Source organism: Centroberyx gerrardi, chromosome 16, assembly GCF_048128805.1.
Source record: "Centroberyx gerrardi isolate f3 chromosome 16, fCenGer3.hap1.cur.20231027, whole genome shotgun sequence".
Classification (NCBI taxonomy): Eukaryota; Metazoa; Chordata; class Actinopteri; order Beryciformes; family Berycidae; genus Centroberyx; species Centroberyx gerrardi.
Window position 1 is genome coordinate 17,257,663 of NC_136012.1, and position 16,814 is coordinate 17,274,476.

The window sequence follows — 16,814 nt, forward strand, 5'->3', positions numbered from 1 at the left end:
TGGAAAAGTGCCTCCTGTCGTCTCTCTCTCTCTCTCTCTCTCTCTCTCTCTCTCTCTCTCCCCCTCTCTCTCTCTCTCTCCCTACTCTCCTGTGGTGTCCCTCATTCATTCCCACTCTCTTGGTCTCTTTCTCTTGGCTATGCGAACCACACAGCATGGCTGCAAACTTGATACATGGGCATGCAGTCCTCGCCTCTCTGTGTGCATGTGGGGATTAGGTATGAGGAAAGACCATTTCCTTCATTAATCAAGGAAAATGGTCTGTGCTGAAAAGTTATGTGTTTGTCAGCTTTGATTCGTCTAAGTCACGGTGACCCAGGCACGGCTTACTCATACGCTGCTTTAAAAATAAGACGAACAATGTACAATGTACTGTGCATCCTGGGTTTGCAGGAGCTGTGAACAATATAGGAACCTATTGTAACAGTATATATGGTGCATAAGGTACACATATGTATATATAAAAGTGCAGCGGTTTTTATAATCCAAGCTTTAAAGGCACATTATGCCTACCATATAAGACTATAAAAAGACCATTAACTTTGTAGCAACTCCCATTTAAGAACCAGACTTTGTCCATGTTTAGTCTTTCTATCACAGAAATCCCAAGAAAGTCTTTACACTATCTCACCCTACGAGATGATGCAGACTTTTCATTATTAAAATTAAGCTAGTATTATATGATTGGAAACCCAAACATAGCTCAGTAGTTTTTGTCATTTACATTCTCTTTCTAAATGATAGCAGGTGATTTATAGCATTCATAGCATAGATAGAAGCTTTAGTCTGTTTTGAGAGAGAGGGCTTAAGAGGCTTCAGTTATGTAGATTAGATTTGTAGACGAGATGTGTTGAGGCATTGATAGAAACATTCAGAGCAGCAGATTCCGTCTGGGCCGAGTCATGAACGACTAGTTCAGACATGTCCTCTCCGGGAGCGGAGGACACAACACAGGCCCTGATCCCAATCACACACCGACAAGAAGCCCTTCTTTTCCCTATATGCTCTCTGTCTTCATTACTCATCCTCTCCCTTTTTCACTCCCAACATCACTCATTCTCTTCGGCGCTTCCTACATTAATTCTAGGCTTTTACGTTTTCTCATCTATCTTCAGATTTTGTAGCATTCCTTTTGCCTTTGATTTATGGTAAAAATGTGTCTATATTTATACAGAACCTGCAGCAAAGAACATCAACTGCTGCAGGTTGATTTTTAGCACTGCAGGTCAAGCAGTGGCGGTGCTCTGGTGCACAGTTGCAGCTGTCGTGTTGAACAGTGACCCTATGTGGAGTTCATGTCATGTGTGGGAGGCAGTGACAGACTTGTGGTTTCTGTGTCTCTGTCTGGGCTGGCCTGCATTGAGCAATCCGCCACATGTTTGGGCTTTGTGTGCAGCCTTTGAGCCTGTGTTTCCTTGGTGTGACTTGTGCTTTTGTGTTAAGGGGAGGTGAGCCCTTGTGGCCTGTGGGATGCCTAGCCACGCTGATTACATGTTCCGTGTCCTGTAGCTCTGTCCAGCTGTCTGCCGAAGCCAGCGCCGCAATGCAGCTCTCGAAGCACAGGGAGAAAAGAGGGGACCAGATTTCCTCTCTTAATGGGAAACATACCGAGTATTTCTCAAAAAATGTCTCTTTTATTTGTTTCCTCCCTGCTTCCTTTTGCTTTGGGGTTTTTTGTTTTATTGCAGAAGATTCCAGCCCAGAGTGACTTGAGGTTTCTCCCTCTTGTGGTAAATCTGGAGGCTCTTGTCGGATCACGCTGTGGCTCAGCCATGCCAAGAGCGCAGCGTCACTTTCGACACAAACATCCCCCCCCTGCGACCGCAGCCGTGGCAGAGGCAGCCAGCCAGTGGGCAAAAGCCACAGCACCCTGCCACAGAGCCTCAGAGAGAGGCACTGCCCTGCCACCCTCTCATGGAGAAGGGCACGGCTCAGCGCTGCGGCTCATTTAAGGGTACTGCTATGCTTATGCAGCCGATTTCTTTTTTTATTCCCAAAAAGCTGCTATGCCCATTTTTTTTTATACTGTTTTGTGTGTTTCTTTGCTCCTATTTTTAGCTGATACTGTTCTTGACCCTGCTGCCCTAGCAGTATGTTACAGTCGACTAAACAGGCGTACTGAAACTGGATTTCAATTCTAAAAAGTAAAATACTCATATGCGTTTCTTCCTCCTAACATTAGCATACAGTGTATCAGAAGCCAGCGTGTCTGTTCATGTGTTGAGGAGAGCTGGAGAGCGTGCTGGCAGGTGGTCAGTTGCACATGGCAGTGTTCACAGTCTGCTCTAAACATGGGCACAGCAGTTGCTGTCAATGTTTTCCCTCGCTCCCCATACCTTTTTTTAGGTTTTGTTCTAAAATACCCCCAACCACATCTTCCTCTCCCTGCTTTACGAGTGTTTGTTTTCAGTCTTTTTTGCTTTTAATTTGTTTGCGGGACACCCCTCCCCTCTGAATGTCCTACCGAGTTGCCAGGATACAGACCATGAGAAGGAATTTCGGGGACCTCAGTAAATCTATGGCGGACTCTTGCAAATGCAGACAAACATGGTTCTGTCTCGAACAAAAACGTTCAGTACATTAAACTCCCATTCATCGTGGGGAGGAAAGACAGGAGAGTCCATAGGCTTTTTTTCATGGACTTCTGTAGATAAGAGCGATTTAGTGCAACACCTGAGGGCTTCGCTCTCTCACCAGGTGGCGCTTTGCTAGACACTCGCAGACGCATGCTGCTCGCACAACGCTGCATACCAAAACACATTTTATTCCAGGGTGGTCAGAGAGAGCCGCTACCAGAAGTCAAAATGTTCCTATGGATCAGCCATCCTGTCTATGAATTACTGTTTGTCCATCCCTTGGCCTAAGTGACCAGGCTTTTAGAAATGTTGTGGTCATCGGCCATGTATGGTCTCAATGTTGGGAAATGAATAGAGGTTTGTTGGGCAGCCCATGCTAGGAACAAGGTGTTGTGTGTTCCCTCTCTAAACTTTGGAGTTTATGTCACTTGTAAATCCCAGATTGACTGGTTTGTATATGCGGGCAAGGCAAGGGAACAGGGTTGTTTATCTTCTGACTGACGTAATTCTGTGATTATCTCCGGGGTTTATTCCTCCGCTCAGACGCTGCTCTCCGCCTGATGGCAGCTGACCTGAGACGAGGCCCATATGAACTCAATTTTCTCCCACAGACAGCCAAACAACCAAAAACAACAACAACAAATGCATGCTGACGTATGCAGATAGGAAGGAAATCAATAAAAAACAAACACGGCGGCAGAATGGGAAGATGAAAGGAGGGTTGGAGGGAAGGCGGCTGGAATTTAGCACATCTGTTACCTTGGCAGGGCTCTTCATCATGTGCGGTGTGGTGGAGGTTGAGAGATGGTCAGAGAGCAGCCATGGAGCCTGTCTCCAGGCTCGCTCACATGTTTTCACCACTGGATAGAAGGAAAGAATAGGTAATATTGATGAGTTTTCTTTCATTTCTGTGATGTTGTGCAGCAGTGCAACAAAATAGCTGCAGTCAAGGGCAACTAGAGTTTCCCTAGTTAGTCCCTATATGTTTCTTTCAAGTTGTTTTCTTTCTTTCAAGTTTCAAGTTTTATTCAATTTTTGGCAACTAAATGTTCACATATGAGCTCTGTCTGTATGTTTGCTATTCCCCCATTAACACTTGGTCAAGAGGAATTCAAAGATTTTTAATAAAACTGATTTACAGCTCTTGGACTTTTCTGAATTATTTATGAGTTGATTAGTTTACCGCAGTTCTCAATAAACACAATTCCGGTATGTGTTGCACAACACATTATAAGCTCCTGTAAGTCACTGGGAAAATATCTGGGTAGAGCATGCAGCTGCTTTTGCAGCCCAGTGGCCAAATTGGATTACGGTTCTGTAGCAAATGATATTATGCTTCTTTTAAAAATCCATCACCTCTGCCTGTATTAGAGTCTGTGCTGTATGTCTGAAGTAATCCCACATTACAAACATAGTGTAGTTAAATCCATTCATCTTTGACTTTTATGTAGCTTTTTCTGTTCAAATGTGTCATTTAATCTCAATATTTACAGCAACGACTTCCCTGTTGCAGTGTGATTTTTACAAGTCAGGTCTTGATGTCCACTGTTGTGTAGTGTTACTGTATCCAAGTTGCCCCGAGACAACCACTCAAGACAATGATGTTTGCCAGTAACAACACAATCGCACTAGTCGGCTTGTCCCAAGGATTGTTTTTCTACCAGTAAATTACATGGAACGACTGCCACAGCCCTTTGAATGAATCACATTTTGACAAAAATAACATATCTGGCACAGATAACAAAACTGTTTTCCTGCCTGGTGATTATAAGTAGAGTTTGGTAAATACCAACCCTTTTAGGTCTCACCATGTTTTTGTCTGGAATTCCCCTTATAACTGTTATAATAATACAGCACAAGCTCACATCAAGGTGAAAATAAATAAAGACTGTCTGTCTTTATTTATTTTCACAACTTTGTTATGGCATTAATGCACCGGCACATTCCTACCGCAGAGTGAAAAACGGTATGGCGAAGGTCCGAGTACATTTTAACGGCATTACCTTTAACCGCTTCCTGTTTGTCCCACAGCTGCTGAGGCTGGTGACAGTGTCTGAGAAGCGCTGGAGGGCCCGGTCGCGTGGAGGTGGAGCGGACGGATGGAGCGATGAGGAGGAAGAGGGATTCGAGAGCGGAGACTGTGATGATGAGGACGAGTGTGCCGGGGTGTCGGGGCTCGGCCCGCCGCCACGACGCAAACGGCTACGCATCTTTGCAGGTCGGACACCCGTCCACACGTTTATAACACTTTTATTGCTACAGTAAATCTGAAAATCTGTAAATGTGATTACATCGGTACTCAAAATTAACTTTAATTGTCACTTGGGTGGTTTCAAATGAGGTACTGCATCCACATTGATAACTTAAATTACCTTAAATTAAATTGCATTTATGAGATGGGCTGTGAAAAAATGTTGGGCACAACCTATTAAGTTGTTTACTTTTAAGGCAGCTAACCTCCAAATTGAAGCTATTTACTTTAAAATTGGTAACTGCATGAAAAGGTTTGGCTTCTTTTGCAGTGAGTCAGTGCAGCACAGTCCAAACACAGGCAGTGGGCAGAGCGGAGGGATGTTTACATGACTACTGTACATGTTGACACCACCATGACACTATGCAGCAGGAGACGTGAGACTTCCTCAGGTAGCAGCCTCACCTCAGCCTCTTGACCTTCTCACCGTCAACCCCTTGAAAACGGCAGACGGCCTCTCCGAAAGCCAAACAAAGAACAAATGAAGCTACAAACTGTTTGAAAGAAAAGAAACCAAACAGAGAAAAGGGGAGAAAACAGCCAGGGAGCAGGAACAAGGGGGTTCGATACGCCGACACAAAGCCAGCGCAGCTGAGCAAACATGGCGGAGGGAGTAGTCCTCCTGTCGAGGATGTTGTGGCAGGGATTTGGGTTCACCGGGCGAGGGAGCGAGACCGGGAACCCGGGGTTAACACAGGAATCCTGCAGGTCCATCACTTCCAGCAGGCTGGGCCGTGAGAGACTGACGGCCTCTCCTACATGCTCCTGTTGGGGAGACTATACAGCTCTGCTCCAGTAGTGGTGTAATGTAACATAACATGGAGACATTATACACTCTCCTCTTGTTTACAAGCGACTGATGGCACACACACTGGGAAATTAAAGCTGTGTATTTCTCTTTATAATCTCTGACTTCTATCTCAATCTCAGTATCTCCTCAATTTTCCATTATCTACTATTACCAGATTCTTAGTGTTCTTAGTTTGTGTGTTCATCCCATGTGTGTGTGTGTGCATTCACGTGTGTATCTGCCTGTTTGTACGTGAGCCAGTCATGTTTGCAGACCTTGGATCGTCTCTGCTCATTGGCAGATACAGAGATAGCTGCTGATAGCCTGTGATGACCCAGTAAAGTGCTGACCTGGCACGACCCGTCGTCCCGTTTTGGTCAAACAGGGGGCTGGGGGTTCAAAGGTCGCCCTGCAGAGCACAGGGCCTAATGGGCGGCCTGTCTGTGCCTGGTGCTCCGAGATGGACGAGGCAGATCTGGTTTCACAAAGCCTGTAGAGGAGTAATGGTCTGGCAGAACACAGGCCTCCCCCAACACACACATACACACACACACACATACACATACACACACACCAGAGCCATGGGAAAGGTGACAGAAGCCACAACAACAAGGTGCAGACAGGACAGAGGCAGGGCTGGGACCTCTCTCTCTCTCACACACACACACACACACACACACACACACACGCCATAGCTGTCAACCTGCCGATCACACAGTGGATGTTCCCAATCATCCGTCGCGATTGATCTATCTTTGCTCATTCTCAACACAGATTCCATAACCTACTGATTACTAAAACTACCCCCTCCACCTCCCACACACACACACACACACACACACTTCCCCTCCCCGGCCAATCGAACTCCGCGCCACACATTCCCCAGAGCATTCCAGGCCAGGAGAGCTATTCCAGGACAGGGACTGTGTCGTGTGTCTGTCCTCCCCCAGCCAGACGACACAGCCTGCTTACTGCTGACATCACACCAGAGAGACGGATCACAACTGCCCCGGCCGCTCTGGCGATGTGTGTGTGTGTGTGTGTGTGTGAAGGCTTCGGTGGGTGAAGGTCTCTCTGGTGAGAATTAGTGAACATAATGTGTGTGTGTGCACCCAGAGGAAAGCAGCATCCTAAATAAGATCCCCTCTTCCTCTCGTTTACTTCTCCAAGACACAGAGAAGTAGATGAGTTTTATTTAAAATCAGTGTGAGATTTTGACCATTTTCTCATACTTTTAAAATTCTGAGAAAGAAGCCTTGGATTGGCATATCATACTTCTCACTTGGCTCTTTAATTGCTTTTTGGTTTTTTTCCCACATGCCTTAATACGCACTCATTCTATTTGAAGTCTCTTATGGATCATTAAGAATAAACATGTCAGATATCTATCAGCAGTCTGTGAGTGTAGCCATGTACAAATGAGATATCACGCTTATTTGCCTCAAGCACTTCTTACAGTTAATATAGATGTATATCGTCATGTGCATGTTGCTCCTAAGGGGGTGTTCAAGAGAAAGGATTCAGATATCTACGATCGTAAAGTAATACAATACTGAGATATGCTATATTTCTCTAGAGATAAAGAAAACATGATGTTAAGCAACAGATCTTTCCTGTGGGTATGCATGTAAAGATAAGTGTGTGTGTGCAGCAGTATATGGTGCTGTGTGTGGGGTTTTTTTTTTCCACCAATAATCTGTGATATACCATAGAAATGTGCTAATGATGAGGGCTCACCTGGGCTTCTATACTTGCATGCACACCTGGCCTCAGACTGTACACAGTCTCTGTGGGAGACAAAGAACCTGCAGCAGCTTCACATTAAACCCGCTCACCCATTGCTCTCAAAGCCTTTCTTCACTCCCTCTTCCTCTCACTCCGTTCTTTCCCCCTGTTCTTTCACTTCTGACAGAAACTGTGAGAAAATGCCATGATTTAGCGACCTATTAACAACTTGTATTGCAATGTTTTTATAACGCAGCTTCACGTAAACACCACTAGGCTGCAAAAAATATGGAGTAATTAAGAGTAATTTAGTCAAGTATTGAGTCTTAAAATTCTGCTTTCCTTAAAGAAAAGTGAAAGAAAATCTGCCAACGGAGTGAGAATATTTAAAGCTGTTTCCAATTGAGTTTGAGAATCTCTGTGAAATAAGTGATAATATATTGAAATAAGGCAAAACACTCCACTTATATCAAATTAATGTCACTTGACTCAAGTCAGTTCTTGAAACTAAGTGATTTGCATTGGAAATAAGTGAAATTATCAAAGCCCAAGATTTGAATACTAGACTAAACTACTTGTTAAGAATGCTATTTAAGATTTTAAGCCTTACTGCTTGACTAAATGGCTTGTTAAGACAGGTATTTCTTGCAGTGTAGAGACGTCAAGCCCTCTGAGAGCCAACAGTTGGTGGGCTTTGCCACGGCCAAACAGCCCCGAGCTTTGCCTTGTGTGTTTTCTGCTGAGCTGGACGGGCCTTTGCTCTGTGCCTCACCACCTCAGCGCGCCCAGCAGGAGCGGTGTGAATAGACCTCTTGTTATGTTCCTGCACTCAGACATTCGGTCACTGTAAGCACCCCGAAGGAAAGCTGTTCTTTTGGAGGCTTCTGAGCGTTTTATCAGCGCCAGGGGTTAGCAAAATACAAAGTGGAAATATTCCTGTAATGCGAAACATGCAGCTTACTACGAGAGGCAGGGCTGGGCTCACCTTTCAGGTCTGCTACGAATTTTGTGGCTGGAACAAAGGAGCGAGTAAAGGAGAGAAGAAGGTGATGAGAGAACGAGAGGAACGAGCAGAAGAGACAAAAACACCTTTGATAACGTTAAAGGCTGATACACAGGGAAACGTAAACACGCTTTACTCTGTATGTGGGTTGAATTAACAGGCGTACATGCTGCCAATAGGAGAACCTGGTATGTTAATTAGCTCCAGCTGTGACCCCTGACCCTCGGCACCTGATAGGTGAGTCACACGGCGCCGGTCCTCCCCAGCGGTGTTTGCCACATGTCTTCATCAAAGCAGCCGTAATCCAGACACTGTTGACACTCGGTCTGCCGGCTCTGGATGCACCCAGCGTATACGCAGCTTCCTCCTCATTTAAGCTCCATATAGTTTCATTGGCTACCGTGTTCACGAACGTGCTTCCAGTTAAGTGTCTCCCACATGTGGCGGCCACGTCGAGAGCCTGTGTGCCACAGGTTAGCGTGAGACAGAAGGAGACGGACTCAGATAGATACAGATGTGCGTGGAGGAACGCAGGTGCTTGGGTGGTGGGGAGGATCGACGGGGGGATCTGGGTGCCCACATGGCCTCCGTCCCAAAAAGTTACAGGCTAAAACTAAATCATCACTGTAAAGGGCCATCCCCCGCTAGGACTACTCTATTAAAACACAGAATGGCAATGAGAGGGACCATGAAACTGTTAAGTGCGTTTTTTGTTGGGGTTTTTTTGTTCACATGCTGGCATATCTATTGTGTTGCTATGAAACTGCCCTGACTGGTCTTTGCATGAGAATGATTTATTTGTCAGGGAAATGAAAGCAGTAAACAGAGAGCAAAACAGATGTTGTTGCTCCATTTAAGGCGAGCAGCAGCCACACTCGGTTGCAAATGAAGAGCTCCGTTCCTAAATGAGACATCCACCATTTGGAAGGAAAAAAAACACCCACTGTACTCGTCCGAGATTAAAAACCCGTTATTTTTGAGATATTGAATGAGGAACTTCAAGTTTGCTTTCCAAAATGGATATGTTGTGTTTTGTAATAGAATTCACCAAATTGAGGAAGATAAGCAAGCAGGGGGCCGAGGAGGTGTGGAAAAGATGGCGGGGTGGGTGTGGGATAAAGTCAAACACGCTGGAAGGGCTCTGACCCAATGTTCTCTACCCTCATCCCTCCTCGAGCTTATAAACAACCTCTGTAAATTCACCCAATCCTCCTCCTTCCCCACCTCCTCCACGCCCCTCACAAAAATAATGAAGCTTGCCACCATCTGTGTAAACAGGCTTGGCTGCAGTCTCTCTCTCTCTCTCTCTCTCGCTCACTCTCGCTCTCATTGGGCCCAACCACAAGGCCTGTGAGTCCCCATTTACAGGCCGAGTGTGGTGACAGAAGAGAGAGCGATGGGAGAGAGGAGAGGAAAAGAGAAGGAGGAGAGGAACGGGGGGATGAAGTTACCCCTCTTATTGGACCCTTGTTGGTCTTCCGCCATGGAGCTTTCTCAAATCAATCCAGGGATAAAACCCTTAAGAACAGCCAGAAGGCAGGAAGAAGAGCCCTGGTTTTAATTTCTATGGACACAAGCACATAGAGCCAACTGGGATCCGTAGTTCTCATCATCTACATGAGGGGGGCCCGCCAGTTTCTGATTCATTTTGTAGGCCTATGCATTTTTGTGTGTTTGTGTGTGCCTCTCGGAAAAGCGTTTGTTTGCTCAAGAGCTTTATTTACATTCACAGGCACTTTTGGACGCACTAAATTGATTCCAGGCTCATTCCTGGGTCTTGTCCATCAGCTCCGCCACAGTCCACAAACACTCTGTACACAGCGGGCCCATTCTAGAGACCCACTGCTCCTCCGCTCGCCGCCAGGGTGACACACAGCAGCCATTTTGCGGGAATGTCTTGAATGCCTGGTTGAGGGTTTGGCCGATTTGCATTTCATGTGTTAACCCTCTGCTCTCACCTGTCTCGCTAATTCCCCCTGTATCCATCTCGCTCTCTCTCTCTCGCCAGCTCTCGCTCTGTTTTTCCAGCCCATCCTCAAAGTAACTCGACGACGCTCTGAATGTTGCAGGAGTCATGCTGTCGATAGACTCCGAGCTGCTGGAGGAAACCGCAGGCTAACCACTAAAAGGGCTTGGATAGATAGCGTAGCTGCACAACAGGAGCTCTCTGTGTACAGTCAGACAGACCAAATTGTCACTCTTGGCCATATTTTCTCAACTGCCTTTCCATGACAGGAATGTGAAGAGGATCTGCGTGTTTGTTGGCAGGGACATTTGCACAACAAACACACACATCTCAATCCGCCAACTGCATTTCCCTCTCTGGATGGATTACTGGACCCAGGAGGAGAATGTAAACAGATCTGTGTGGGATGTCAGCTTCCTTCATTATTGGAAGATAAAGATAGCATCCTAAGAATGTATTCCTCTGAGGCTCACTGACCCCTCTTCTAGGCTGTCCTGCTCCAGACCGGGACGTCCCCCAGGCCAAACTGGAATGCAGACCCGTTGGTCATCAGCTCGGCTCCGTCCAAGGCCACTCCTGTCTCTCTCCCTCCGTCTCTGTCTCTGTCTCTCTGATAAGAACCACTATTGTTCCATCTCTCCAGAAACTGCCCCACCCATCGCACCCTGCCAACCTCTGACCCTCAGTGAGCACCGACCTCTGCGCCGCCTCAGAGCCGCGGAGGGTTACAGGCCTCCTCTGTAGCCGGCAGGGCTCCCACCCCGAGCGAGCCCCTTGCCCTCAGCACAGAATCAACTCTTTGTATGTTTGATTTGTTATGGTTTTTACCTCGCTCACACACTTTCCACCCTCACGGAGCTGCTGACGCTATTAACCGAATCCGTAAGAATTCTCAGCTAAAATTTATGTCTCCGTTTCTAGCTGTTGTTTTTTTTTCTCCTTCTTGCTCTTTTTCTTTCTCCTTCAGTCTCTCTCATTCTCTCATTCATTCTCTCTCTCTATCATTTTAGCTGTTACTGGAAGCGGAGACTATAAATACATCGGAGTAAATCTAATTTGGACGGCAGAGGGAGAGGCCAATGGGTGCTGCGTGTTGGTCATCCCTTCACTGACACCAGCAGGACTCACCCAGGCTGACCATGTTAATTAATAGGTGTTGACTTGCATTTGTCCCACAAAGCCACAATTGAGAATGTGACCGGGAATGCTGGCCTACAGCTGGGGGTATCCCTCGTCATCAGAGCAAACCCACGTATGTAGTTTTACTCACCATGACCAGTGAGTTTTAATCTAGATTTATTAGAATTTCAACCCATCCATCTCTTCTGTCTCTTTCTGCTCTCCTTCTATTTTGCTGTTTCTACAACCCCTTTCTCAACTTCCCCTTGCCTCGTAACCCTGTCACCCCTTTTTATCATTTCTGCGTCTTTCCTTTTTACACTTTGCTAAGCTCCCCCTATCTGTTTATGTCCCCATTCTATTGCTCTGAATTCACCCTTTTCACTTCTCCCCTGTCTATTTCTTCTTATCCTCTCTCTCTCTCTCTCTCTCTCTCTCTCTCTCTGCCTTGCCCTCAGTGTGGGAGGGTTCCTCTGCCTAGAATAACAGTGAGTGTTGTGGAGGTTGGGAGGCCAGAGCAGCTCACAGAGCGGTGCTGTTGCAAAGGCTCGGGGCAGGGCCTCCTCTGGGCGTCCCGTTTGTCTTGGCCCGACATTCCCAGCCTCTCTGAGCGCCCCTGTGGTCGGCCCGTGGGTGTGGAGGCAGACGCTCGCATTCCCGCCAGCCCATGGACAGAACCGCCCCGCTCTGCTCCCCCCCACCAGTCCCTTCCCAGCTCTCAATCAGCAATGTCCCAAGACAAGCTGCGGCCAAGTCACATGACCCCTACAAGAAGTAGCAGAATGTGGCCAGAGCTTTGCACAACAAGCCAATAAACACAATCCAGCCACTTATCTGTTACCTTCTGCAAGATAAGGGCTACTCAATCAATTCAATAGTCTCTATCATGTTTTTACAGAACCATTGTCTCTATGTAGTGTTTGCAGCTATTAGGGCAGCCTCCAACAAAGGCTGTTAGGATTGCACAACACCCTCCGCCCCCCCCCCACCCCCCACCCCCACCCCCCAATTTATAAATTTGCTGAGTGTAATATCCAAGTTAATAGATTGCTCCATGGTAGACTGGTAGATAAATGATAAAATATTTGCTTTACTTAAGATACCATAAAATCTTTTAAGCTTTTGAATCTTGAAAATCTTGATCAAATTTGACCAGCTCAGGTGTTTTATGGGCTCACAGTGTCTGCCAATGTAGCTGCAATCTAAACCATTTCCCCACTTTCATAAGAAGCACCTGTGTTTGGAGACTTAACATTCCACATACTTATCTGACCAAAAAAAGGCCCTTGTGCATAGCACACATGTACTGAATAAACTGTACTGGACCATGAAGGTACATATTTGTCAGCGGGGTAACAATAATGTGTAAAATGGCTACTTGTATTCACCTTCTTACAATAGCAATTCAGCTGCATTTCAGAAATAGCCTTACTGAAAGTGCGAGAGAGAGAGAGAGAGAGAGAGCACAAATGAACCATTTCCTATAATTATGTGACTCATAATCATCACCTGTAGTTGTGGTACAGTAAGAGCTTTGGCATTCCACTCACTGTAGCACTTTTTCTACATAGTTTGCTTGTTGTGACAACTGTACAGTGGCTAACAGTAAACGACAAGCCTCAGGCACCGAGCTCTGTTGACTGCTTTTGAAAACAAAACACCAAATTTCCCTCTCTCTCTCTCTGTCTGTCCCTCTTCCCCTGTTTTCTTTTGCACAGACCAACAGACACATACACCACACACACGCACACACACACACACACACACTCCAGCCACTGCTTGACCTTATAGGGGATCCAAACAAACATCAGCTCCCCGTCCGAAACCGCAGCGTCTGGATTCGCTCGTCTATTCTCCTCCTGAGGAACGATCTGTAAAAAGAAACATAAAGTTGAAGAGCAAGAACGGCAACGTGAATGCTTCCCCGCCTGTTGACTTGTGTTTGTGAGGCATAGTGCCCTGCCTGCTCGCTCTTAGTCCCGGGCCTTGGCGTAACCAATCAATGGGTGGACTGTTGACCTCTCCCCTGGGTCGTAACTCGAGCTCATAAGGCCGTGATAAAGCTAGCGGGGTACGCTAGCAAGGTGGCGGCCTTTGGGGAGTGATAGTCTCAAAATGGATCTGCGGTGGGGGGTTGAATGGACGAGCGGGAGGGCTCCGCTCCACTGAAAGCCACAAGGGCCCACATTGGTCACATTAATCACAGTAGGAGTTGTGGCTCTATTTATAGCCAGGGGGTTATCCATCTATCTGCCTAATTGTCCCTGCCTGTCCACCGTCCCGGCTCCTCCCTAAAAGGTCCCGAAAGAAAAAGAAGTAGAAGAAGGAAGGAAGCTAAATCTGTTGCTTGTGGGTTGTTTGGGTCTTTCTGTTTCTCTCTCTCTTTCTCTCTCTCTCTCTATCTATCTCTCCTCTCTCTTACACATCGCACACACACAGGTGTTCATCACTAATTATACCAGGATATTATTAGTCCCAGCCCTGCGTAGGAGTGCAGGGGCTCTAAGTTTGCGTAGCGCTCAGTCCCCGTTGGGTTGTTTTTAAAGCCTGCAGAACAAGGCCCCTCTGTGGCGCTGCTCATGTAGAAGTGTTTAAACTAGCAAGAAAGAACCGTTTTTTCCCCCCTATGTGTATTTGAGGGATTTTTTTCACAGCCTGAGACTTTTTTCACTACACACACACACACACACGCACAGACACACACACATACACACATTATTGCTGCTGCAATGCACACCACACAATGCTCTCCCACTTTGTCTCGCTCTTTTTCACACAAGCAGACAGGCAGGCAGGCGCACACACACACTCACTCAAGTCATTCACACACACAAACACACAAGCGCAGACACACATTCCCCTCCCTTATCCACAGTGTATATAAAAGCTGTATCGAATTGCACCTTGAGTTTAATTGGCTCGGCAGTACAGTGCGCCGCTGTCGACAATGACAAATCGTTCTTTCAGAGCCCCAAAGAATGTCTGCCCACTGCCATGTCAGAGGACAGGGGGGGGGGGGGGAGTTAATTGTCCCCTGGCCGGCGTTCAACTGATGTCGTAATTGCAAAGAAATTCATAGGAGATGTGGTTTTCAGCGTTGGAGGTTTATTTATTTGCCTCCTTCCTCTGTTTTCGACGGTGCCTGGCAGCGCGGGGCCTGTGGGCACCAGGGACCCGGGAGGAAGGGCCCCGCTCTCTCTGTTTCTCTTTGAGAAGGGAGAGCGAGGCCAGAGCCGGAGCGGAGCCCGGTCCGGGTCGGACTCCTGACAGCTCCCTCTCTGATCACACAGAGGTTTAGATCAGCCACTTCCTCCCGCTGGATCGCTCCCACCGGGGAGAACAGTACACACAGATCAGATGGGACAACTAATTCAATTTGGGGCTATCTGTTATTTTAGGATTGCATTGACAGGGTGTGTGTGTGTGTGTATGTGTACATACAGCCAAGTCACCAAGGCTGTGAAGGGGGAGGTATGTCAGCAATGCACTGCTTTGTGTGTGTGTGTGTGTGTGTGTGTGTGTCTGGGTTCTGGAGAGGTGCTCCACAGCTGGCTGGACAGGGGACGGCTCCGCACATAGCTGACGTTCCTGACCATAGTGCTGCTTTATTACTGATATCCTCCTGCCTTTTCTCATAACTCGGCCTTCCTATTTCAGTCTCCCTCACAGCTTTCTGCCAGACAAAGCAGCACAGAATGAGCCCTAAGAGAGGGTCACACACACACACACACACACACACACACACACACACACACACAGGGAGGAAAAAGCAGTGTTCAGCATCAGTAGGAGAACAGCTGTGGTCGCAGAGCAGCAGGTGACCATGAAGTCATTGCGATGCACAAGACAGATGGAGTAACACGGTAGAACATAGGAGCAACAGAGAGGGTAACACAGGATTCACATGAAAAAATGAACACCTTTTATATAGAAAGTCATCATTTTTTTAACATTTACTTACCCCAGCAAGGTTTTCTGAGCTCTTTCTCAGCAACACTCTGCTTCACATTCATATAGTTGGACACATTCACACCTGGGAGCTGCCCAGTCCAGCCACACTCTCCCACTGTTATCCGCTGAACAGTCCCACCGGAGCAAATGATTTAAGTGCCTTGCTCTAGGGCATCTTGACAGTAGCCGTTTAGGGAGGGGACGACCATTAGTCATTCTCTTTTCCCCACTTTCCCCATTTCCCCAGCTGGTTCGGGGATTCGGACTGGCGACTTACCGGTCACAAACTGGAGATGCTCCACATTTGTTCTTGCCACACTTGCGCGAATTAAAGTAGGCTAAGGTGGTGTGTTTATCTTGTAAACTATTAATCTGTATTAAGTTTTGTACATTATGTGTTTCCCAGTTGAGACAACAATGTTCTACTTTATGTGAACAAATCTCTTCTATTGTATTGTATTGTATTGTATTGTATTGTATTGTAATGTATTGTATTGTATTCTTCTCTATTCTATTCTACTCTGTTCTGTGCTGTTCTAATCAGAGACAGGCAGAAAATATAAATCAGTACACATAATGGTCCTGATTACACAACGCAGTATAAAAGGAAGGATTGTATTTCAGGTTTTGACACATGACCTTACGCAGCCTCCATGCTTGTTAAACTTCTGGTTTTCAGCGTCTCACCACTTAAATTCATATTTCAACACTCAAACTCTGTAAAACATATATCTGTGTGATTCAACATGTGTCTGAAACAGTAACATGCGACATCTGGATACGTGGAGGTTTCCGTCTCTTCCGTTCTCCCGACGCAATGTTGTTTTTACAGCTGTGCAAGGCATCATGCAGAAGGAGGACAGACATACCACGAGTGTTATTCAGCTTGTGTGACAGTGTTTGTTCTAATCATCTCCATCCCTTTTCCTGCCTCTCCCATATTTTTCATTCTTTCGCCCCCCCCCCCCCCCCCCCCACCACTTATCTCCCCATCCATCTCCTCCGTCTCTGTCCCTCTCTCAGACCTCGCTGATAACCTGGCCATGGACGACTTCACCTTCCAGGAGCAGCTGCTGACCCCTCGCTTGGCCACGGCCGGGGTCGGAGGCGTCTCCTCGTCCGCGGCTCCGCTGTGGAGCGGCTACCTGGTCCCGGCCCTCCCTCTGACACTCCCTCTCCTCCTGCTGGGTCACCACTGACCGGTGGCCGCCGCTGCCTTGCACACTCACACACACTCCCGGTCGCCTCCCCCCCCCCCCCCTCCCATTTAATACAAACTCTGTGGAATGTCACAAACCTATTCAGCTGGTGTGTTTTGTTTTTTTTTAAAAGCGGCCCCTCTGGTTCCCAATGTAAAGTTCAACGACTCATCGAAGCAGGCATGAACGACATAAAATGCTTCATTTTATTCTACAAGTGTTCGAAATCACTGG

At 46.9% G+C, this 16,814-nt stretch overlaps 1 protein-coding gene across 1 annotated transcript in view; it reads left to right on the forward strand.

Annotated features, from left to right (window-relative positions):
• gpc3 (glypican 3) overlaps positions 1–16,580 on the forward strand; it is an 86,832-nt gene extending 70,252 nt beyond the window's left edge. Inside the window, exons 7-8 of the mRNA XM_071923935.2 lie at positions 4,608–4,794; positions 16,405–16,580. Coding sequence (XP_071780036.1) covers positions 4,608–4,794; positions 16,405–16,580 — 363 coding nt within the window. The remainder of the gene's footprint in view (positions 1–4,607; positions 4,795–16,404) is intronic.
• The last annotated feature ends 234 nt before the right edge of the window (positions 16,581–16,814 follow it).